The sequence below is a fragment of the Oncorhynchus kisutch genome, linkage group LG29, assembly GCF_002021735.2.
Source record: "Oncorhynchus kisutch isolate 150728-3 linkage group LG29, Okis_V2, whole genome shotgun sequence".
In the NCBI taxonomy this organism is placed as follows: domain Eukaryota; kingdom Metazoa; phylum Chordata; class Actinopteri; order Salmoniformes; family Salmonidae; genus Oncorhynchus; species Oncorhynchus kisutch.
In genome coordinates this window covers 31090764-31114336 of record NC_034202.2, presented here as the reverse complement: position 1 = coordinate 31114336, position 23573 = coordinate 31090764, and the positions used below count along the sequence as shown (strand labels likewise).

Below are 23573 nucleotides of genomic sequence, written 5' to 3'. Positions count from 1 at the left end.
ATTGGCGTATTCTTCCTGTAGGAGGCGCCTTCGATGAAAACCAAGAATAAATTCGTGATTTTATGGGGAGTTTCACACTGTCCTGGGGTTTGCTGTCGCAGTTGCTGCTATTTCATTTCATATTGACAAGGATTTATCCCCCAACATGAAGCATATATTCTTATTAATTAGCATCTGTTTGTTCGTTGGTTGTGCTTCGGATGTTATAAGAGCAAGAAAAGGTAGGACAGACTTTCTCTGTAAATCTAAAGTTAAACCGTTATCCACAATTGATGAAATGCGCCTGTAGCTCAAATCAAACGAAGAGTTTTACTATAGGTATACACTACAACTACTCACAACTGGCGATTAAACATGGGTTTATGTTATTTTTTTTCCTTTTCTGGATTTCATCATTGTTCCAACCAACTTTAAAAAAATATATTTGGCAAGTTTATACGGCGTGTATTTCTAGCCTGTCTATAAGGTCAGTGTAGTATTAAACTGTATTTAGTATTAAACTCTATTTAGTATTCAATTGTGCTAATTCCGGTTGAAATGTATTAATTATATAACCACAACATTAATTATATAACCACATAACATCAATTATGACAGTATACTGATTTAATCCACGTGTTTTTTTGCCAGAAGATATTAGCAGTTATTACTCTGACAGGTTTGTGAGCCATGGAAGATCATTTTTTATTAGATTAGTCTCTTTCGTTTTCTGTTTATGAAAATTCCTGCTTTGCTTCATATTAAAGTGCTTCTACTGCTAAAATAACTTTCCATCTTACCTTCCATCTTTACTTTCCATTTTTTTCACCCAGCGTCTGCAGTGTTCTGTTCTTTCAAAGAGAAAACATACAGTCCTGGAGACAGCTGGCATCCTTATCTGGAACCCTTTGGTTTCATGTTTTGTATGCGGTGTTCCTGCACTGAGGTACTGTACCCATAGAATTAGAGTACATCATTGGTCAGTTTTGTCACATCTGTAGCCTAATATGTAACCATGTACAAGTGTACCAAAAGAAGCCCAACACTGCCCTATACTTTACTGTATCAAACTATCAAAATCTGAGTATTGGATTGTAGGCTACTGTGTGCAAATAGGATTTAGGCTACTGGCTATACATCCTATTGGCAGTTGCTTTAAAGGGTTCTGGTGGGTGGGATTTCAAGGTATGCCCGTAAACCATGTAACGTTTCCCTCATAGACAGGCCATGTGAAATGTAACACAATTAAGTGTCCTACTCTGCGGTGTGACAACCCAGTGACTGACTCTCAGCAGTGCTGCCCTCGCTGTACAGGTAGGATCAAGCATTCTCATACAATAAGCACACACAGGCAGAACAATAAAGTTATTTAATCATTTCTATAACACCATTTGGTAAACTTCAATTGCATACACCAGTTCTATCCTTGAGGGGAAAAAGGCTAGAGGTGTGTAAAACAAAAACATCCTGCTTTGGCATTCACTTAATTCATCTTGTGCTTACCATTCATTATCTGCTCAGATGAGCCTAGGATCCCAGCAGGCTTGAGAGCCCCAGTGAAGTCCTGCAGGTATAATGGAACTTTCTACCAACCAGGGGAGACCTTTGCCAACCATGACCTCTTCCCATCTCGACAAACCAACCAGTGTGTCATGTGCACATGTTCAGTAAGTCACACTCTCTCTTCCTCTAGTTTATGGTGTACAGCTCATCACTCTGAGAACGTAACTGGAAGTTTTTCCTCATGTGTCTGCCATAATACTGGCAGTAAGCGACTTTAAAAAAAAATTAGGAACTCAGTTTGGTCTCAACTTATTGTTGAGAGTTAGAATAGTAGAATACACAAGGTGCAATTTTGAAATGTGGTTGTGCATCAGCAGTTTTTTTCTTGTTATTTCAGTCACTGACAATCACTCAATTAGCCCATGTCAGCAAAACATTTTCACATTGGTATGTTAGTCTAGCCAACTATCTAAACTTGTAGTAATCATGGTTGAATTATCAACTGGGCAAGAAAGGGTATGTGCCCACATTTCTATCCATTGGTTTTGTTAGTCACTCTCACTTAGATATCATATTAACATGGCAAAGTGTGTAGAACTGCAAGAAATTAGCTTTAAAACGGCAAAAATGTATCCCCACCCTTTGGCATTGCACTGAATTGCAGGAAATTGGCTTTAAAACTGCACATTTCTATCTCCGCCCCATGGCAAAATGTGTAGAATTGCAGGAAATTAACTTGTAAAAAAAATTATCTCTCTGCCGTCAAGAGGGAAGCCACTAAAATGTTTTGCTCGTGAGTTGGGGTCCCCGAAACAACATTTAGCTTAGGGCCCCCAAAAAGCTAGGGCTGGCAATGTCTACAATCACTTCTGTTCTTCCTTCACCTTTGGCTTTCTTCCACATTTGTTTTTAGAATGGAAATATTTTCTGTGCCCTGAAAACTTGCCAGCCGCTGACCTGCTCCTCACCAGTCTCATTCCCAGATACCTGCTGTCTGGTGTGCAAAGGTGATCACATTTGTTTCTTACCACAGCAGATTTTCACCCTACTTTCTATTGTTATCAAAGTCAATGTATATCCTCTTCATTTGTCTTTGATTAGATGGTGGCATTAATGGGTACTCATCAGTGGAGGATGTAGGCCAACAGCTGAACCGAGGCGTTGTAGGTGGCTTTCTGTTAATTCATTGATGGGTTTAGTCTTGTAGATTTGTCAAACCATAACATCCAAAACACCACACATTTGCAGAGAATACAACAACTAATATTGAATCTTCATTTGTGGGGCATGTAAATCAAGTTTACCTGGAGTGGGGTGGGGTTCCAGCTCACTGGCATCGGAGCTGCACATACATCCAAAATAACCCCATAATAACTGTGTCTATTTGTCTCTGTGAATACACAAGAGGCATTCAGTGGACCAGTGTGCTGGAGAGCAGTTTCGAGGGCGGTCTGTCCGCTCTACTCCATCCACTGTCAGGGGTACTCCCAGAGGCCTGAGCCTGCCCAAGCTCCACTTCAAAGGTGCTGCAGAGACCACTGTGAATTTCCTGCTGCAGAAAAAGCACCAGAAGGGTGAGAGTTAAATGATAGCCCTACAATAATTAATCATATTAATTAATGCTATTCATCTTATTATTGTTATTATTAATATCCTATTAATAGTAGTACTATTTTCATGGCCTACAATAGAGAGTCACTTACCTGGTCATTGAGCAGTCAATGTATTCTAACTCTTACAGCTCTGTGATTGTAATAATATGTAGTACTAGAGCATATATGTTGTTCCTATTTCTCTCAGCATGTCAGTACAGCGGAAACACCTACTCTCATGGTGATGTGTGGCACCCAGTCCTGGGGAAGGTCCTGGAGTGCATTTTGTGCACCTGTAAGGATGGCATACAGGACTGCAAACGCCTCTCATGTCCCAGCCAGTATCCATGCCAACATCCCGTTAAAACCGTGGGGAAATGCTGCAAGATTTGTCCAGGTACTGTAGCTCAGCAGTATTTACAATGCACTTCCGAAAATTATTTTAACCATAGGTTTTGAACAATATACATTTTTAATCTCTCTGATTTCTGCCCCTAGAACATAATGCTGAGAGCAACAGGACTGACTGTTACATGAATCTTGGACATGACAATAACAACCTCTTGGTGTACAAAGTTAAGCCATCGTCAAAGGTTCACACAGAGGACACGGTTAGGATAATTGCTATTGAAAGACAAGGGACTGCTGAAGTTGAAGTGCAAGTATGGAAGACAGTAGGAGGTAATAGGAGGGGGGACGTATTAGAGGGCACTAGCATGGCAGTGTTAATAACAAAGCTACAGCTGTGGATTACCTAACTATTCAGAATGTCACCCAATATGTATTTTCACTTTTCCCAGAAGTTTTACAATTAATGGAAACTGGGGAAGTTCTGAAGAAAGATCTTCTAGATAATCCAGATAACTACACTTTACTGGCGACATTGGATGAAGGTGAGTTTATCCATGTTTTTTTGTGTGTTTTGTGTTGTTTTTGCATGCATACCTTTATTTTCCGGTAATTTAAAAGTTCTCTAGGTATAAATCTTGTAATACTTTAGTTTCTTTAAGTAAAGCTTTTCCATTGTTTTGACAATCTGAATTGTTAGGCAATATAGCTCATCCATTTCTAGACGTAAGGTCATAGACCAACCAGACATATTGTAGACCAAAGGAAATTTCATTTCATTTCAACTGATTAAAAAATGGCTGCTTCCTCTTGTCAGTGACCATCTTGTTTCCTGCTGAGGGAAAAAAAGTTATGGATTTGTACGCTTTTTGTCTGCTGTTGGATGGCAACATGTCAATTCTTTGTTCTTTTTACACAGAGACTTGGAAAAGATTCAAGGAGGAAGAAGACAACCAGAAGGAATTTCCCAAGACCAGGACCTGTGAGGATGGTATCAGGGAGGTAGTGAAGTTCTTGTATCCAGACCAGCTAGAAAGCCTGTGCTCTTCTTAACTCTCATCCCCTGACTTTGACATCAATGGAAAATGCACAGCATTCATGTGCATTTCATTAAACATGAAACATAGCACTGCTTATTGGTTATAGAATAACAAGCTTTTGTTTATTTTTTAAATGTCATCATAACTCATTACAATGTGATGTTCCATATTCTCAGTAACAATTAGTCAGCAGAATTGTCAACATTGTTGGTAGCATTTGGTAGTAGAAGAAACCAAAATGGAAAAAATACTTTCAATGAATTACAGTTGTTTTCTGGCATACTGGAATACAGTAAAAACAGTATTATCTAAAAAATACAGGTGTACATGTATATAATAGAAAATACACTGGGCAAATTAGACAGCCATCTGGCAATAACACCTTTATAGAGTAGACCATATTTACAATCACTTTACTGTTCTGCTAAATACTGCTGTTTGAAATTGTATGCCTTTTCAGAATGTACCGAGAAATATTCATTAACATATTTATTGTAAATACAAATATGCTAACAGATGTCATTTTGAGGCAGAGCGTACAACATTGGTTTGTTTGACATGTTTGTTTGTACATTCTGTAGACATTTGAGTGTGTACTGGAAGGTCCTTGCCTGAGACGCCATGGCTTTAGTTCATTGGGCTATACTGCCCTACCAAGCAAAAAGGCACTAACTGCTCATTTGGTTGAAAATGAGTTCATGTCATTTTTCTACATTAAATACATGCTTAAACATGTGGACAAGTATCCTGCCTCTATTGTATTGTGTTTTGGAGAAAATGGGGGTCATGTTAGCAGTTACTGCATAAAGTTACTGTGAAACCAAGGTAAATAAAAACTATTTTTCTCAGTTCCACGCTATGAGCAGTTACTGCCTTTATGCTGGTAGGGCAGTGTACATATAGGGCCCTACCAGAAAATGTGGGTTTGATATCTGGGCATCGGTATTGCCCTGCAACAGCAGTTGTATCTATTCTTTCATAAGAGTGGCGACATTGATTTGCTGGAACTACTTTCTATTATGTTCTCTGAGGTGTTTATCATTATGTTTGGCCAGTTTTCTACAGACCAAGTTTCCATGGGATTATGTGTGATTTCAGGACTTGATGCACCTTTCTTCCCTTTGCACAGTGGCAAGGCATTCTTGCACGTGATTGACAAGGCTAAAAGTTGGAGCCAACCAAAAATATGATATAGTTGAGCTCTACCTGAGGCAAGAATTCCTGCACAAATCAGGCTGTTGTTATTCCTTGGACTACCCTCCAGTGAACCCAGTCGGACCAGGGGAATTTCTCCTTTATAAATTGTGCCTGTAATTTGGATTTGTGCTCCAGTGCTATAGTTTGTTTTCTCAAGGGTTGTAATGGCCTAACAGGATGAGCACAACAATAGAGCTCTGTTAATTTGATATAAATGTAGGTCATGAGTTGGAAGGACACCAACATTTTCCAATACAGAGAACTGAAGAAGAAGAGAGGGCTCAGGGAGGAATAATATTGAAAAATAAGAATACTGTTGATGGAGGAACCAGTCTTTAAAAAAAGGTATAGAGCATGGTTTCCCAAACTCAGTGTTGCCCCTCAGGTACACATTTCGGTTTTTGCCCTAGCGCTACACAGTTGATTCAAATAACAAACTCATCATCAAGCTTTGATGATTTGAATCAGCTGTGTAGTGCTAGGGCAAAAAACTAAACGTACACCCAGGGGGGGCCCAAGGACCAGGTTTGGAACACACTGGGATAGAGCACAACAGTAACATGCTTGTCAAATAGTTAGACGATTTGCCGTATGTATAATACACCAAACCCAAGAAAAATAAATCCTTGGTCTTTAAAAATGTAGGATATTATTGGAGTGTTCTTCTATCGCATCAAAGAACTATTATGAAATGTTATTGAGATAGTATGTCATTACTGTTCTACACACATTGAGATAGCATGTCATTACTGTTCTACACACATTGAGATAGCCTGTCATTACTGTTCTACACACATTGAGATAGCCTGTCATTACTGTTCTACACACATTGAGATAGCATGTCATTACTGTTCTACACACATTGAGATAGCCTGTCATTACTGTTCTACACACATTGAGATAGCATGTCATTACTGTTCTACACACATTGAGATAGCATGTCATTACTGTTCTACACACATTGAGATAGCATGTCATTACTGTTCTACACACATTGAGATAGCATGTCATTACTGTTCTACACACATTGAGATAGCCTGTCATTACTGTTCTACACACATTGAGATAGCATGTCATTACTGTTCTACACACATTGAGATAGCCTGTCATTACTGTTCTACACACATTGAGATAGCCTGTCATTACTGTTCTACACACATTGAGATAGCATGTCATTACTGTTCTACACACATTGAGATAGCATGTCATTACTGTTCTACACACATTGAGATAGCCTGTCATTACTGTTCTACACACATTGAGATAGCATGTCATTACTGTTCTACACACATTGAGATAGCCTGTCATTACTGTTCTACACACATTGAGATAGCATGTCATTACTGTTCTACACACATTGAGATAGCATGTCATTACTGTTCTACACACATTGAGATAGCATGTCATTACTGTTCTACACACATTGAGATAGCATGTCATTACTGTTCTACACACATTGAGATAGCCTGTCATTACTGTTCTACACACATTGAGATAGCATGTCATTACTGTTCTACACACATTGAGATAGCCTGTCATTACTGTTCTACACACATTGAGATAGCCTGTCATTACTGTTCTACACACATTGAGATAGCATGTCATTACTGTTCTACACACATTGAGATAGCATGTCATTACTGTTCTACACACATTGAGATAGCCTGTCATTACTGTTCTACACACATTGAGATAGCCTGTCATTACTGTTCTACACACATTGAGATAGCATGTCATTACTGTTCTACACACATTGAGATAGCATGTCATTACTGTTCTACACACATTGAGATAGCATGTCATTACTGTTCTACACACATTGAGATAGCATGTCATTACTGTTCTACACACAATGAGATAGCCTGTCATTACTGTTCTACACACATTGAGATAGCCTGTCATTACTGTTCTACACACATTGAGATAGCATGTCATTACTGTTCTACACACATTGAGATAGCCTGTCATTACTGTTCTACACACATTGAGATAGCCTGTCATTACTGTTCTACACACATTGAGATAGCCTGTCATTACTGTTCTACACACATTGAGAAGCTGGCTTATCATCTGAAATCCATGTTTGCCTTTGAGTTGAGCTGTCCTGTGAACAGCTTGTCAAAAGGTTTGTTTAGGTCAACAGGTGTAAGATAAGCCCATTTGTCCCTGTGCCATTTTCATTGCAGTAAACAAGAGCCATACACCGAGTCCTGTCGATATGGGAACGGTGCACAGACTTGTGACTAATATCCCTCATCTGTGAACCCCAACAGTCCACTCTCTCCCTTCACAGCTACAATGACTCATTGTGTTGGCTTCACACATTGCGCCAGACATTGCTGCCCATCTCTCACTAAAGGCCTGACAAAATATTTTGAAACAGAAGCCCCTCAGTTGTAGACCTTAATAGTTTTACAATGAAGCTGTGACTTATTTCTACAGGCTGTTGGACTTGACAGTTCCTGGCAATATCTTATTTTGAGAGGTTCAAGGTGGTCCTCTTCCATAAAGGAGGTAGATGTGCCTCTTTCCACTTCTCCATAAAAAAACACATCTCATTTCTCTTCCAAATTGATGAATGAGAAAGTATTTGCTATATGCCAGAATGCAGTGTTATATTTAGAGGAAGTAACTTGATCCCGGATAATAACGCAAAGTACAGCATCCCTCACTGTGGCAGGCCAGGTAGTGAACAGGGGTGGTGGGACTGAATTTTTTTGTCACATTGACATTTTTATACCTCAAGGTTCTATATTTTATTGCTGGTGGAAAATATTGAAACTTTTCAGCATTTATATGGTCTGTTAATTTTTTGGAGGGGAACGTTTCAAATTCCCTCTAAGTAGCATTTGGCCAATTCAGCTATGCATGCTTAGTCTTGGCTCAGGCAATAGTAACAGCTGGGGGCAGTCAGTGGGTATAAATCAGGTAGTGGGGTCAGCTCTCTGTAGGAGCATGTCTACTCAACCCTGCTGCTGCCCATTGTTAGAGAATATGTCAGACCAGGGAATTCTCCCAGAACTGAAGAAACCTCACCATTTCAAGTACATTAAGGGTTAGAATCGGAGTAAGAATATTTACTACAATACTGTATTTACATCTGTAGTGTTATTGAAAAGTGTCTCAACGTGTGAGTAGAAACAATATATTATTGTATGCTACAAGATAGCTACAGTCTATGGGCCTACTGTACAACTTATTATCCAAAATGTAGCCATTTCCTGTGGATAACGGGCTACAGCGAGCCGTTAGTTGCAGTAGATGGAGGCAGGTGAGGTGAGCAAACTAAATAAATATTAGAAATATCTGTCCCTGTGCTGCTACACCATAATTATGGTGCCTCACAGAAACAGTGTTTGTGAGGAACTGAAGCATTGCAAATCAATCAAGCAGTCTTTTGATTCAAAGGGAGCCAAATTGTGTTAAGTTAATTAAGTCTGATAGATGTGTTTGCTTTCATAGCTGATTAAGGTGTTCAAGAGAACCCCTGAGTTTTTGCTTCATCAAAATACTTCCGAAATCTATTAAGGGCACTGTTTTTTACACCCTACCCCTTTCCTTAATTAAGTTGGCCCTGATCATTTCAGCTGATGATCTGGGCAGTGCCAAGAAAATATGGACAATACTGGGATTCATGTCATAAACACTTCAGTCATTACACCCTCTTTCCTGAACCCCACTGTTAGAGGTTCACATTTTTAAACACATGCTTGTGATGGAGGCATGATTGATAAACCAAGACCACTTTTCACAGGAATATTTTTGTTCATCGCTGAAATTATTATTGTTCAAGAGAAAAATTGACTACACATGTACAATTATGGACCATTCAATCACTCTCCCTATGATTTCATGTTAAGTGTGTACTACAGTTTCTAAGTATACTTGTGCATCAAAAAGACTATGATGAATGGGGCCAATCTTGAATAAACTCATTTGGCACATTGATTAATGAGGAGTGTTGGTGAGGTAATCAGCTGCTTGGCCTCAGAGCCAAGTGAACTGTTTCAGCCTCCCCACACAGTAGTATTCTCCTACTGAAAGGCCTCAATTTATGATCCAAAACAACAGTTGTATCTAAACATCTCTCAGGCTTGATTGCAACGATTAAGCCAGATGTGGAGATACTGGCGCACCCAGATACACTGAAATTGACCCGAGGATATAAATTCCTGAAGATCCTCAGACTCCTCATTGCCTTTCTCAGCTATGTCTGCCTATGTTTTCTTTTGGACAGAGAGCAGAGCCAGGTTCTATTACATCACCAAGTCCTAAGAGCATGTGTAATCATTAATCATTTTCTTTTGAAGAGTTTTTCAAGAAGAGAGAGAAAGGGATTATAAAAGTAAATGACAAGTGAATGTTTATTTGCCTTTAAAGTTGTTTGTTGATATTAATCTGAACAAGAACTCAAAATAGACAAGAACAAAAACTTTTTTTCTCTCAAACGGTTTTTCTCAAACGCAATTCACAACCACATGTTTCTCTAACATCTAGAATCAGAGAGAGAGAGAGATCTGTTCAATAAGGATTACTGGCAATAGGTGCCTTTGCAATTTAGTCAATTGTATCAAGAGGTTGAGCAGTGGCTGTACCAGTAGTCAAATGTGTGCTGTATTTGTATAGTGTAGTATGTCTTCACATTGTAGATGTAGAACTATTACAGCATGCTTTACCTTGAGATAACTGCATACTTATGGTTTTCTGCGGACCTAAAATAAACATAAATATAATCGCGAACATTATTTTATACATAAAAACAAACAGGAGGGCAATGAACCGTCTAACAACCTCCAGATGTACTCGGTAAATCATAGGATTTCATGTGATGATGACAGATAGTATTTAAACGCAACTCAACATATGTATTATTTGTATGCATGAAATCAATCATAGATGTTTTTCTACAGGCAAGTGTTTTTTTGATAACACTTCTAACTAAAATGTGCAGGTAAATTACCATGCCATATTATCTTCTGATTTCAACATGTATTTCTGCTTGTTAGAATATGAATGTAATGTATGTTAGTTGTTTTATGTGATTATTGACAGAGTATTAAGACTGCAGAAGGAATGTGCATGGGCTGTGCATGCTTACCACAGACAACACCATATCTAATGTATTCAGAGACTGGGAAGAAATCCAGTGCTCAAGGCCTGTTTGAATATAGTAATGTGGAATCACTTGATTTTTTTTTTTAAATGCCCACTGATTTATTCCACCTGGGTTTTAAAGTGCATTCCACATCTGCCTAGCTGGAATATAATTTAAATCGTACGGTGGGCAAAACCATGCAATCAAGGAGAAGGACAGAACAAGGGATGGACAGAGAAACCAAAATGTGGGATGGGCAGTGATCAAGGGATGGGCAGTGATCAAGGGATGGACAGTGATCAAGGGATGGACAGTGATCAAGGGATGGACAGTGATCAAGGGATGGACAGTGATCAAGGGATGGGCAGTGATCAAGGGATGGACAGTGATCAAGGGATGGGCAGTGATCAAGGGATGGACAGTGATCAAGGGATGGGCAGTGATCAAGGGATGGGCAGTGATCAAGGGATGGGCAGTGATCAAGGGATGGACAGTGATCAAGGGATGGACAGTGATCAAGGGATGGGCAGTGATCAAGGGATGGGCAGTGATCAAGGGATGGGCAGTGATCAAGGGATGGACACATTCAGGTGGTGTGGCAACACTAAACCACAATTACAGAGTCGGAGTACTTTGTAATTGACTGTATGTTACACAGTAGAGATCTTTAATCTACGCTGATTGTATAACTAATTCTGAAATTTGTGAAATAATGTCCCTCCTTTAGCAAACGCACAGCTGACTGACCCTGTGTTTTAATTTCTTTCCTTGAATTGAGTTTTAATCATAAAGTCTCAGCCTGTCAGTTTTGAATAATACACATTTTTAATAATACATAATGCTATAGGTTTCTAGACTCCGTAGGTAACTATCTGTAGAGTATATTTGATGTTGTGCTGTCGTTGGGTTCGGAAACTTCAGATCTGCAAATAAGTCATTGTGTTTTCACTTTTATTTGCCTGGTTTAATTTGTTTTGTTCACAGTTTTCACCGTGTTTCTTTGAGTATCACTTTTATCAGTCTAGATGCAGGGATTTTGACTGTTTTGTTTTATGTACCAAAAAACAAAGATTCATTAGTCCACATACCTGCATGCCCCATCCTCTCGTAAAGAGTTCTTTCCTGCTGTGTGTGATAGTGTATGAATCTCCCAGCCCCTCCCTCACACGAATGTACCTTTGAAGAAACCTGGAAACAGTTCATCATGTTCCCTCATTGCATAGCCAAGTCATGGAGAGGGAACCCTGCCTCAGTTTAGACCATCCGTGGCCTGTTTTTCCATTGCATGGGTTTGCTCAACAGTTGCCTTTTACTCATGAAAGCAACTCTGCTTACTGCATGGCACACGCAATGTGTTATTTTATTATTCACTAATATGATATATTACAAATGTACGTTGGCATCTAAAATAAGCCAACTTTCATGCTCTTGACCCAGAGCACCTAAAGTAAGATTGGGGTCAGTTCAGATTTGGTAACTGTTGATTGATGAAATTAATCCAAACATACATTCCCAAAGCACATGAATGTCATTTCATCTGGTCCTGTGAAATTCAGAGAGACAGTTTCAATTGATAAGCCTATCAAAGGGACAGAGTACTATCCTGCATCAAGGGACGTTGCAAGCCGTGCGGCAAGCAATAACACGGCTGTGGCACTGGATCAGACACCAGTTGATTCCAAAGTGTGCTTCCAGAGTTAAGCCCTGCCAAAGGCAGACCATTGTGTATCAAACATAACCTGAGTGCCTATTGTGCCAAAGTGATATCATACATGTCAAAACCATAGGAAGCAAACCTATTACTCAAAGATACGATGCATCTAAAAGGCCACCGCTGTGTTTTCTACACCAGTGGTTCCCAAACTTTATAGTCCTATACCCCTTCAAACATTCAACCTCCAGCTGCGTACCCCCTCTAAGCACCAGGGTCAGCACACTCTCAAATGTTGTTTTTTGCCATCATTGTAAGCCTGCCACACACACACAGTATACAATACATTTATTAAACAGAAGAATGAGTGTGAGTTTTTGTCACAACCCAGCTCATGGGAAGTGACAAAGAGCTCTTATAGGACCAGGGCACAAATAATAATATAATAATAATCAATAATTCTGCTCTTTATTTAACCATCTCACATATAAAACCTTATTTTTTTATCAAAAATTGTGAATAACTCACCACAGGTTAATGAGAAGGGTGTGCTTGAAAGGATGCACATAACTCTGCAATGTTGGGTTGTATTGGAGAGTCTCAGTCTTAAATCATTTTCCACACAGTCTGTGCCTGTACTTGGTTTTCATGCTAGTGAGGGCCGAGAATCCACTCTCACATAGGTACGTGGTTGCAAAGGGCATCAGTGTCTTAACAGCGCGATTTGCCAAGGCAGGATACTCTGAGTGCAGCCCAATCCAGAAATCTGCCATTGGCTTCTGATAAAAATCTATTTTCACAGAACCGCTTGTTGCAATTTCGATGAGGCACTCTTGTTCAGATATCGGTAAGTGGACTGGAGGCAGGGTATGAAAGGGATAACGAATCCAGTTGTTTGTGTCATCCGCTTCAGAAAAGTACCGCCGTAATTGCACACCCAACTTACTCAGGTGCTTCGCTATATCACATTTGGCATTGTCCGTAAGCTTGAGTTCATTTGCACACAAAATATCATACATTGATGTAAAAAGACCTGGGTGTTGTCCTTGTTAATGCAGACAGAAAAGAGCTCCAACTTCTTAATCATAGCCTCAATTTTGTCCCGCACATTAAATATAGTTGTGGAGTCCCTGTAATCCTAGATTCAGATCATTCAGGCAAGAAAAAACATCACCCAAATAGGCCAGTCGTGTAAGAAACTCATCATGCAAGAGGTCAGACAAGTGAAAATGATGGTCAGTAAAGAAAACTGTAAGCTCGTCTCTCAATTTTTAAAAACGTGTCACTACTTTGCCCCTTAATAACCAGCGCACTTCTGTATGTTGTAAAAGCGTTACATGGTCGCTGCCCATATCATTGCATAGTGCAGAAAATACAAGAGTTCAGGGACCTTGCTTTAACAAAGTTAACCATTTTCACTGTAGTGTCCAAAACGTCTTTCAATCTGTCAGGCATTCCCTTGGCAGCAAGAGCCTCTCGGTGGATGCTGCAGTGTACCCAAGTGACGTCGGGAGCAACTGCTTGCATGTGCGTTACCACTCCACTGTCTCCGTCATGTCTTTTGCACCATCAGTACAGATACCAACATGAGCAGCAGCTACATACGGACCGTTAGTGGAATTCCCAGGAGAGATTAAGGGTTAATGTGATTGGATGTTAATTATTTGATATGGCTACCTATATTTGACATGGTGTTATTTCACTGAATACTAGATGGTTTAATTTGATTTTTGGCAGTGAAACGAGGCTCCTCAGGTGAGAAAAAAACCTCACCCAAATGTATAGCCCCACTGGAAAATATAAATGGACTGTTTAAAAATGCGAGGGAAAAAAAAAAGTTATTGATTCACATTTTTATTTGACGTACATTGCACCCCAGTTTGGGAATACCCATTTTCTACACAAACCATTTCCGTGATTGGATCAGACTGTATATTGTGAATATTGAAAATGTTTCAACTTGGCTTTAATATACTGTAGCGAACACAAGTAAATATATGAAAACACCATCTTTAATGAATATGCAGATTAAACTTTCAAGTTCATTTTCTACCATTAAAAAAATTAAAATGCATTCCGACAGACATTTTTTTCCACAAGACCCAAGGAAAGGCACCAGTTGAGGAGGCAGGTAAGAGCGTGCCGTACTGCGGCTGTTCAGAATGTGTTCTGGTTCCTCACAGTATGAACCCTTCAATACTTGCAGAATTGTAACCAATTTCAAACCCACAAAATAAATGCTACAATAACATGGCAATGGTCAACTAGCTCTGACGGTACTTTACAATGTGTTGTGGATATATTTATGCCACTTTATCATATACAGTAATGTGGAAATATATTCAATTTATTTTTTTATTTTTTTAAATAGGAAAAAAATGACAGCATTCTTCCAAATGTTGCCGGGACATTTGATAATGTGCGTCAGTCTAGATTCTCTCCACCTGGGCCTCAAGTCCCTCAAAATGGATGTTAATCTTCTCAGTGTTCAGTACATTGCGAGTATGTCAGACATTTCTTTTGAAAGAATCCCATAATAGAAGCCTGCTTAGTTGATTTATTAGAGGCTGCAACATTCTTCCTTCTCCTCCCCTTTCTTGCCAGTTGATGGTTTTGGTAGGTCTGGATTCATCTGGGATGGTTTACTTGCCTTAAAGTCATCCTCCGTCTCAGAGTAGGATTCACTCTCATAGCTTTTCTCAGTCACTGGAAGGTAGACAGTTTAAAATGTGTTTGAGATGAGACATCATTAAGACATTGAGAGAGAGATATATATATCTTAGCTTTAACAGACACACACTTCAAGGAGAAGAAATAGGCGTCATGTATATGTCAGAGGCGTTATACTTAAGCAAAATGTTTACAATAAAAATTTGAATAGAAAACTAAAAACAAAATATTTTACCAATCTCGTCATCCAAAAAGGTGCGAGGTTTCAAGACAGGTCTCCTCTTCCTCCTTTTACAATCCGAAAGCTCCTGCATGGACTGATAGGTAGATAACGGTCATTACAAATTGGTGATTAAAAAAAAAAAGATAAAAAAAAAAAAGTCTTACTAATTATATCCTGAAGCTTCAACAGTTTAGTACTTAAATCAATAAAATGTTAACGCTTACATCTGAATGAAAAATAGCAAAAGGATCTTTCTTTCTATACAAGCCCTGTGTCAAACAAATACTTCCTCTTATAATCACTGCAGTGCCCATGGTATTTTTAATTATGACACAAGTTGTATATTCATACAAGGACTCCTACAAGAGTTAATACACACCTAATATCTTTCTCAACCACAGCACCTTTTGGTAGTTCCTCCTTGACAGGAGTCTCTGCTTTAGGGACTTGTCTTGAGGGCTTCTCATCCACTGAAGAGGACATATGGGCTGCTTCTACCTCTTCCTTGATGGATTTGTCAGATGTAAGCCAGATGTGGCAGACATACAGGATTTATCTTAAGAGATGTAAAGGACAATAGTGCAGTATTTACATGTGAAATTATAGAACGATATCCCCATATATGATATGTGAATGTTGAAAAACTCACTGGTTGCTTGATTCCCAAAGAAGTTACTCATAGGATGCGTCTTTGGAGCTGGTTTAGTTTTGGAGGGCTCAACCTACAATATCAAATAAATGTGACATCACAAGGTATAGCATTATGGGTTGTACCGGATGAAATGAACATCACATGGCTTTTGCAGAGCACAGAAACATGCACCACAGGTGCATCCTCTCTCTGCTCCAATGTTCACTCTTTGCTTGACTCTTGGAGACATTCTTGTTTGCAAACATTCCCATAACACCTTTGGACTGCTTGGGGGTGGGTTTAGAGACCAGACTAGAATGACCATTGATGCCAGATTTGGTGTGCGACGTCTCTAGCGGTGGGGCCTGTGTCATCTCATGAGCCTGCTGCACCTCTGTCGAGGACATGGGTACTGCATCAGCACAGCGAATTGCACTGTACCTGCAAATAGATTGGTATGTTCTGATAAATAACTCACCAAACTTTATATTTAACAGCAATTTCTCAATCTATTATTTGGACTGAGTCAAGTAAGAAGTGTGAAGACTGATATACCTGCTGCAGTTCCTTAGGTTCTCTTTCACAGCATCATAATCCGCACTGTACAGGGGACCACTGTCTTTCAGCACTGCCGTCTGAACACTGTACACTGACGGTCAGGCTCTGCTTCGACTTCACATCTACAACACATGACAGATGACATTTATACATTCACAACACTTCATATTCATCCAGATGGAGTTAGGAAAGGAGGCAGGTGAACTGGTCATTTACCCTCCAACTGATCCTCTTGCACTAATGACACCTTGTGACACTTAAGGGAAAAAAAGCATTGAAAAATAACCTAAGTACAAACTCAGACATACCAAAACAAAGCAAGAATCCTATGTCAAACGTTGTTTCCAAATGGGCCTACTGTTTAATGTCGAGTTATGTAGGGGCATGGTGAATGAAATTGGGCATTTTGGCTTGTTCTCTTACCGTGGTATCATTCTTGACAAACTTGCCAGACACAAGGTAGGTAGCATGGAGCAGAGCTGAGCTTTAGTTCCTCTTGCGGTCCAGGTAATGATATAGCACTGAAATATACACATCATGATGGACTCGGTTGTAAAAGGCAGTTTAGGAGGTTGGATCTGGATACACATTGCTTGGCTAAGTTGACATGGACCCCAAGAGTGAGACTCAGCCATTTGTATGTCACCTGTTAGCACACACACAGTTTTAAAAAAGTCTTGTCAGAGATCTGTGGGATCCATACAAATCAAATTGTATTGGTCACATACACAAGGTTAGCAGATTTTAATGCGAGTGTAGCGAAATGCTTGTGCTTCTAGTTCCGACCCAATTTATGTAGTTTACCCTGAGACTTGCAAGCTCGATCTGGTATGTTATATTCCTATCTTCTAGGAAGGAATAATGCTCGAAGTTTCCCCCAAACGACTGTGTAGTCACACAATTTCGGGACCTGATGCTGTCTTAAAACTACACTGCATCATTCGACAATAGCAAGGTGGGCAAGTGATAGCTATCTAGCGTAGCTAGCCTGAGCAGTCAGGTAGCTGACCCGAACAGCTAGTTGGATCGGTCGAGATAGATTAGTTAGCTAAGTGACTTACGATTTTATTCTGGTCGTTGACAAATTCATCAATATTATCCAAAGGTCATCCATTGTCCAATGTATGTTGCTATCTATTCGATAGCTCTTTTGCCTCCGTTTCAGGCGGGAACACACCGACGTAATTTACGGTCCTTTATTTACTTCCTGTCATGAGTGTTTGCGCGGGATATGTTCAAGAGCATCAAGCGTTCAGGGTCTGTTGCATAGTATTTGTACAGAATCATAACGACACACAAAGTTGAAGTGATGACAGTTCACCCCATATCACATTGGCACCTTGTTAGATTGTTTTACCAACTAATTTATTAAAACAGATTTTATTGATACCCCACTGAAATACAAAACTGCCATGAGCCTGGGTGACAGTGCCTCCATTTGCAAGATCCACTGTCACCTTCTTGTCAAGGTTGAATAAAGTTGAAACAGAGCTATTTAATAATGAAAGACAAACAAGTGCATGATGATAATGTTATACATATACATTATGTTATACATTAACAGTTGTCATAGATGGGCTAAATAAACTCAATAAGAACGTTTTCCCTTCAGCCCAGAAATAATTTGTAGCTGATCATTCTCTTCACCTAAATTGGAAGAAGAGTGTTTGGTTGATTGTTTAATGTTCATGTTTCCTGAAAGTACCAGAGTTTGTGAATCTCTACTTGTGGTTGGTGGTCCTCTCATACTCCATATGTGTTGCTTGCTCCACTGCCTTCATGTGAACCATCTTGTACCTTTTCTTCATATCCCTCAGCAAAGTCAAAGCCTCTTCATACTCATCCTTGAAGACGCCCTTGCCTTCTAAGACGTTAGCTATGAAAGAACAGGATTACATACTTTACAAATAATATGACATATAATAAATAGATAGATATTCACTTCCCATGTTATTGATGACAATAAAAAGAGGTTTAGTACTTAGAGGGATTTCGCTGATTGTTTTCCTCTCGTTTATTTGTATGAGCATCTCTTCAACTCTTTCTCCTCTCTGCTTTCTTGGTCTCAGAGATGGTAGATTTCCAATCTGAGAATTAAAGGTTGTTGATGTTTTATTATTAAATATGGATGACTGACACACAACTCAACAGGTTGAAGCAGATAACACGTGACAGATAAGATCATATGACATTTTCACTAGCAGGCATGTGCTTCGAATGTTATTCACATAGCTCACCCTTTTCTCCTTCTCTTCATATGGCTTCTGCAGGCAATCAAGGTTAGGTTTGGAATCTCTGTAAACTAGAAGATTCTTGAGTTTTTGCTCCAACATTCTCACAGTGTGTTGTAGTCCTGTAGAACACATAAGATTACATTACTTAAGGGAGTGCAGCATTGAAATTGCCCACAATCCCGTTGACTCGTAGGAAAATTCGACTTAAATGATTCATAAAAGGGTCCTCCTCACCAACAGGCTCCACCATGTCTGGATCTGGTTTGGCATCCAATAGCAATTCAAAGCCTCTGAATTTTCCTGGAATTGCATTTGACTCATTTTTCTCCTCAATCTCTTTGACTTCTTCTGTCTCGTCAGATAGCAGATGGTATTCAGATTCATCATGTAAATCTGTCACCTGAGAATAACAAGTTAACTATTATACTCATGTCACCATACTGTACATTGGCATGTTCAACCAAAGCAAATAACTGTCCTCCTGAATATCATGAAAGAGACCAGGCAAATCACCTGTGTCACAAAGAATGACTCTCCATGTTGGAAGGTATCATCTGATGATTCTATTGCATCCTCTATTGCCTCGACTATATGAGCAGTTCCCATGGATTTCTGTTTATTTTCCTCATCCATTGCGTGTGAGGAGCAGCCAGACTTTTCTGTTGACTTTCTCTCTACTGAGAGAGGATTCGTACAATGATCTTCAACATGCTTCTCCTCCAGAGAGCCAGGATCAGGTAAGGCAGGACTAGAAAGTTCTTCAAGGAGAATCAATAAAGGCACCTTTGTTACCTTTGGGATTTTGTTTTTTACCTGAAGAAAAAGATAAATATGAATGTTCCTCAATTAGTTTCAAAATCAAAAGTTAGTCTCTGTTCGACCCGAATGATGTAAGATGCATTGAGTTTGAAAAATATTGAAATGAAAACTAAGACTGTGCAGTCAAAAATGTGCAGTTATATCTTACTTCCTAGTTAAATGAGTATGTGCTATGCCGAAATATGGATTAAGAATATTGCATTCAAACCTTTCGTTTTGAGTCAATACATAATATCAAAGGGGGCTTCACAACTTCTGATGTCTTTTTGCGCCTAATTCTAATACCCAACCTTTCCTGGAGAAAGTATGTCAGAAGTGGTGGGTCACCTGGATGGAAATACAAGAAATGACAAGAATAAAAAGTTAAAGGCCCAGTGCAATCAAACACTTTATTTCCTGTGTTTTATATATATTTCCACTCTATGAGTTAGGAACAATACTGTGAAATTATGAAAATTCTGAAATATGCCGTTTTAGTGTAACAGCTGTTTGAAAAGACCGCCTGAAATTGCAGCCTGTTTTGGTGGGATGGAGTATTGGCTTTCCTGGTGACATCACCAGGCGGTAAATTAGCCAATAAGAAAGAGAGTTCCAAACCTCTCTGCCAACAGCTAGTTTTCATTTTTCCCCTACCCACTCAGACCACTCCCAGACAGTCCTAGCCAAAAATGTTGCTTGAGAAATTGCTCTTTGCTAAGAAGCTATTTTTGGTTATTTTTTTACCATATTAAATGATTTGATATTGAGATTCAAATGGCTGCATTGGAACTTTAATAAAATGTCTGTGTTGATACTTAAATAGATTATTTAACAAAAGCTCAAATTCATATCTAATAAAGGCTTCAAATAAATATGGAGAGTCAACATACCACTTCTCTGTGTGGTCAGTGGGTTGGAGTGAATAACAATCTCACTGAGCATAGGAAACAGGGCCACAGACAACAGTGCTTCTTCCTCAACAATCTGGAGGCAATAATGAGACACAAGTGACTCCACTTACTCACAGTATAGTCTTCCCAAATATATTCAGACAATATACAGACCTTATTGTCAGCCAGATTGAGGAAACAAAGCTCTGGTAGTGGCAAACCGTATGCTCCAGAAAATTCCTCAGTGTCAAGGGATATGCGAATGGGGGAATCGTTTTTGGATTGACCACACTCATCCTATAATAGAAAGGACATGCAGAAAAAAGAGCAATAAGTTGCAAGTGTTAGTGTTATAGAGTATGAAGAAGTAATAAAAGCACAAAGAAGTGATACAAATCACCATAACAACTTTGTACCTCTGAACTGTTCTTGATATGTTCATGCTGGTGTTTCGGAACATCGGAGACGGCTAGATTTAAGAAATAGTAAACACGTGAATATTGTCCAAAGAAGTGTACAAGCCAGCTACGTTATTTTAAAAATATAGTATACCAACCATTCATGTATTCAGTCTCTAACCCCTCAAAGACATGGTGATTCCTGAGGTCCTGTAGGTCACAATTTTGTTTGTGAAACACCTGCTGGTGTTGCAGATATCCCTTCTGTTGCAGGTTCCTCGGCAACACCTCTGGTACCTCTGAGATACGATTCCCTTGCAGGTTTAAATGCTGTAGCCTAAAATGGACATGCCATATTGCTATGGAAGTTTACAGATATATACAGTAGGTATACAGGTAGGTGTGTATTATGCACTGTAATGTATTGGAGTATTTTCTTAATTTACCATACTGTGGACAGTAAAAATACTAACTTTATAAACAATGACTGACCTTTTCAGGTTGGCAAGGCTGCTGAAGACACCAGAGGACAGCTTATTGTCATCTAGCATCAGCACTTCAAGAGTTTGAAATCGTATGCCATTATCCTTTGCACTATTCAGTAGGAGTAAATATTAGCTTATTATTCGCCATACTTATAGTTTTCATAAAATTACTTTAAGTGTGTATTGTCCATCACTGTTTGCAGGTATTCAGTGCAAACTTGTATAACGAGACAGAATGTAAATCTCTCTTCTTTGTAATTCTATACTGCCACCTAATGGAATGTAGGGTACTACACCATAAACTTTAAGCAGATAACAATTAACAAGAGCCACGTTTCTGAACACTTGCACACCAGGAAGCCACTCATTTCATTCCTGTCGTTAAACCCTGTTGAGTAGGAATATTTCATCAATGACTGGGTGAACTAAACCAGAAAACTGCACCTACCTACAGTAAAAAGTTGACTATTTACAATAAAAACAATTTGATTCCAGTAACATAAACTTACCGTTGTGAGGGGCCATGGGGAGGGGCTGCCAGGTTGGGAGGAAGAAACTGAAGTTGATTCCCGGTGAGATGAAGGACTTTCAGACAGGGAAGTAGACCAACGGACATGATGTCATCACCAGACAGATTGTTGTAAGACAAATCCAACACCTGTGCCACATGAAATACAGTTAAACATAATTTAGTTGGGAGAGATGAAGGTAATTCCTTCTCAATCCAAGTCAGTGTAGTGATTCAATTAGAACATCTAAAAACATCCGGCTTAAACAATGAATGTATCTGCCTTTCCAATATAGCTTTGCCAACATGTTAATTATGAGACTACAGGGTATTGTAGAACCATAGTGTCATTTTACCTCCAGGTGAGGGAAATCTTCCGCATTGAGTGTCACATTGCAGAGGCCATTCAAGGATAGCTCAAGTTCCCTCAGAGAGGGGAATTTACCAAAAGGCTCTGAAACAGAAAAGCATTGTTATTGTTGTTTACTTTTCTATTCTGTTTAAATGAACATTTATGTATAAGATGTTAAATAATGAAGAAAAAACACATAATTACATGATATACCTATGGTAAGACTGTTGTCAGATGCGTTGACATAAGCAACATTCTCAAAATCCAGGAAATCTTCTGTATTGATCTGTTGAAGAAAGAAAAAAACTCCAAACATTACTGAACTTTATGAAGCTATGTGTCTACCTATAAACTATCTCCCATTGGAATTAAGACTGTTTGAATTCATCCAACACTAAATTAAATGAATCGCTCAAAGAGCAAATCTTACCAAATTCAATCTCTGCTCACTGATGTCAACAGAGCACAGGTCAGATGGCTTGTCCACACAATGCAATGACAACTACAAGGCAATATAAAACAATCTCAAAATAGTTATTTTTTATTAACTAATGAGATTAAATATATTATTTCATACATTATACATTGTTCATTGTTTACTGCATGGGTTTGCGATTTATTGAAAAAGAGTTGTAAACCAAATGTGTTCTTTGCTTACCAGGAGAGAAGCATCCAATGTATAGCCAGGAATATCTGATGTCGCACACTCTTCAACCCGTGTGCACTCAGACATAATTGAGTTTGAGGCCAAACTGTTTCCCTCTGATTTCTTAGTTCGTGTATTTTTGTATTTATGTTCCACTGCATTTCTGTGAGCAACCAGCCAGTGACCAGCCCCTAACGAATCAACAGAAAACAAGCACCATGCTGAATTATTTTATTCCAGACAGTCTTGGATAGATTAATCAAATGCCATTCGATAGGCCTATCGGTGAAGTGATAAGACTACAGTGAACAGTGAATACTATTGCTGTTAGAGAGTGGTGAATTCATACCGTTTTTTCGTTGATGAAACAATGGTCGGATGGGAAAACAATTGGCGGGGTAACTGTCTCCCACATCGAATTTGTAGAGTCCGGCTGCAGCCATTAACGTCCACTGTTACATCTACAGCAAGTACCTTTTTGTTGAGAGCTATCCAGATTATTTACACAATTTACAGCCCAAATTGACCTATTTTACCATAACTGTTAATTTACCAGCCAGACATGAAGAAAAAAAACACAATTTTCATGATGTGCGTACATGGATAAACATCCAATCAGTCAAGACTCCGGTATCCTAGCAACACGTCAACAAGTCGGGACTACATTCCCTCCAGCTGTTGGCAGTATAGAATGTTTTGGTCTCTTTTGCCGCCACTGACTTTCACACAACATGGGTGTATTCATTACAACAATTATGTTGCAAAACGTTTAGCA

General features: G+C 39.1%; 2 protein-coding genes across 9 annotated transcripts; one reads left to right on the top strand and one right to left on the bottom strand.

The window, feature by feature from the left end:
- The first annotated feature begins 61 nt into the window (after nt 1–61).
- Nucleotides 62–6301, top strand: LOC109874183 (chordin-like protein 2). Of its 2 annotated transcripts, none has more exons than XM_031809031.1 (11): nt 62–221; nt 813–925; nt 1200–1293; nt 1501–1646; nt 2396–2489; nt 2584–2645; nt 2888–3056; nt 3283–3471; nt 3573–3755; nt 3878–3967; nt 4342–6301. In XM_031809031.1, the coding sequence occupies exons 1-11, from the start codon at nt 146–148 to the stop codon at nt 4473–4475; spliced, it is 1350 nt and encodes a 449-aa protein (XP_031664891.1). In that variant the 5' UTR covers nt 62–145; the 3' UTR covers nt 4476–6301. The 2 variants fall into 2 exon arrangements, with proteins under 2 accessions (XP_031664891.1, XP_020321581.1); XM_020465992.2 differs by having other exon boundaries at nt 3875–3967.
- Nucleotides 6302–14243: 7942 nt separating this feature from the next.
- On the bottom strand, nt 14244–23445 carry xrra1 (X-ray radiation resistance associated 1). Of its 7 annotated transcripts, none has more exons than XM_020465659.2 (24): nt 23148–23440; nt 22811–22989; nt 22583–22654; nt 22366–22438; nt 22157–22254; nt 21802–21950; nt 21300–21401; nt 20966–21144; nt 20826–20878; nt 20584–20706; nt 20410–20503; nt 19749–19867; nt 19235–19534; nt 18956–19121; nt 18725–18840; nt 18469–18574; nt 17549–18363; nt 16911–17008; nt 16485–16609; nt 16207–16370; nt 15948–16020; nt 15678–15854; nt 15311–15392; nt 14244–15111 (listed from the first exon to the last, which is right to left on the bottom strand). In XM_020465659.2, the coding sequence occupies exons 1-17, from the start codon at nt 23239–23241 to the stop codon at nt 18209–18211; spliced, it is 2178 nt and encodes a 725-aa protein (XP_020321248.1). In that variant the 5' UTR covers nt 23242–23440; the 3' UTR covers nt 14244–15111; nt 15311–15392; nt 15678–15854; nt 15948–16020; nt 16207–16370; nt 16485–16609; nt 16911–17008; nt 17549–18208. The 7 variants fall into 7 exon arrangements, 6 of the variants coding, with proteins under 6 accessions (XP_020321248.1, XP_031664888.1, XP_031664887.1 ...); XM_031809028.1 differs by having other exon boundaries at nt 15678–15802; XM_031809027.1 differs by having other exon boundaries at nt 15948–16370; nt 16911–17133.
- Nucleotides 23446–23573: the final 128 nt, after the last annotated feature.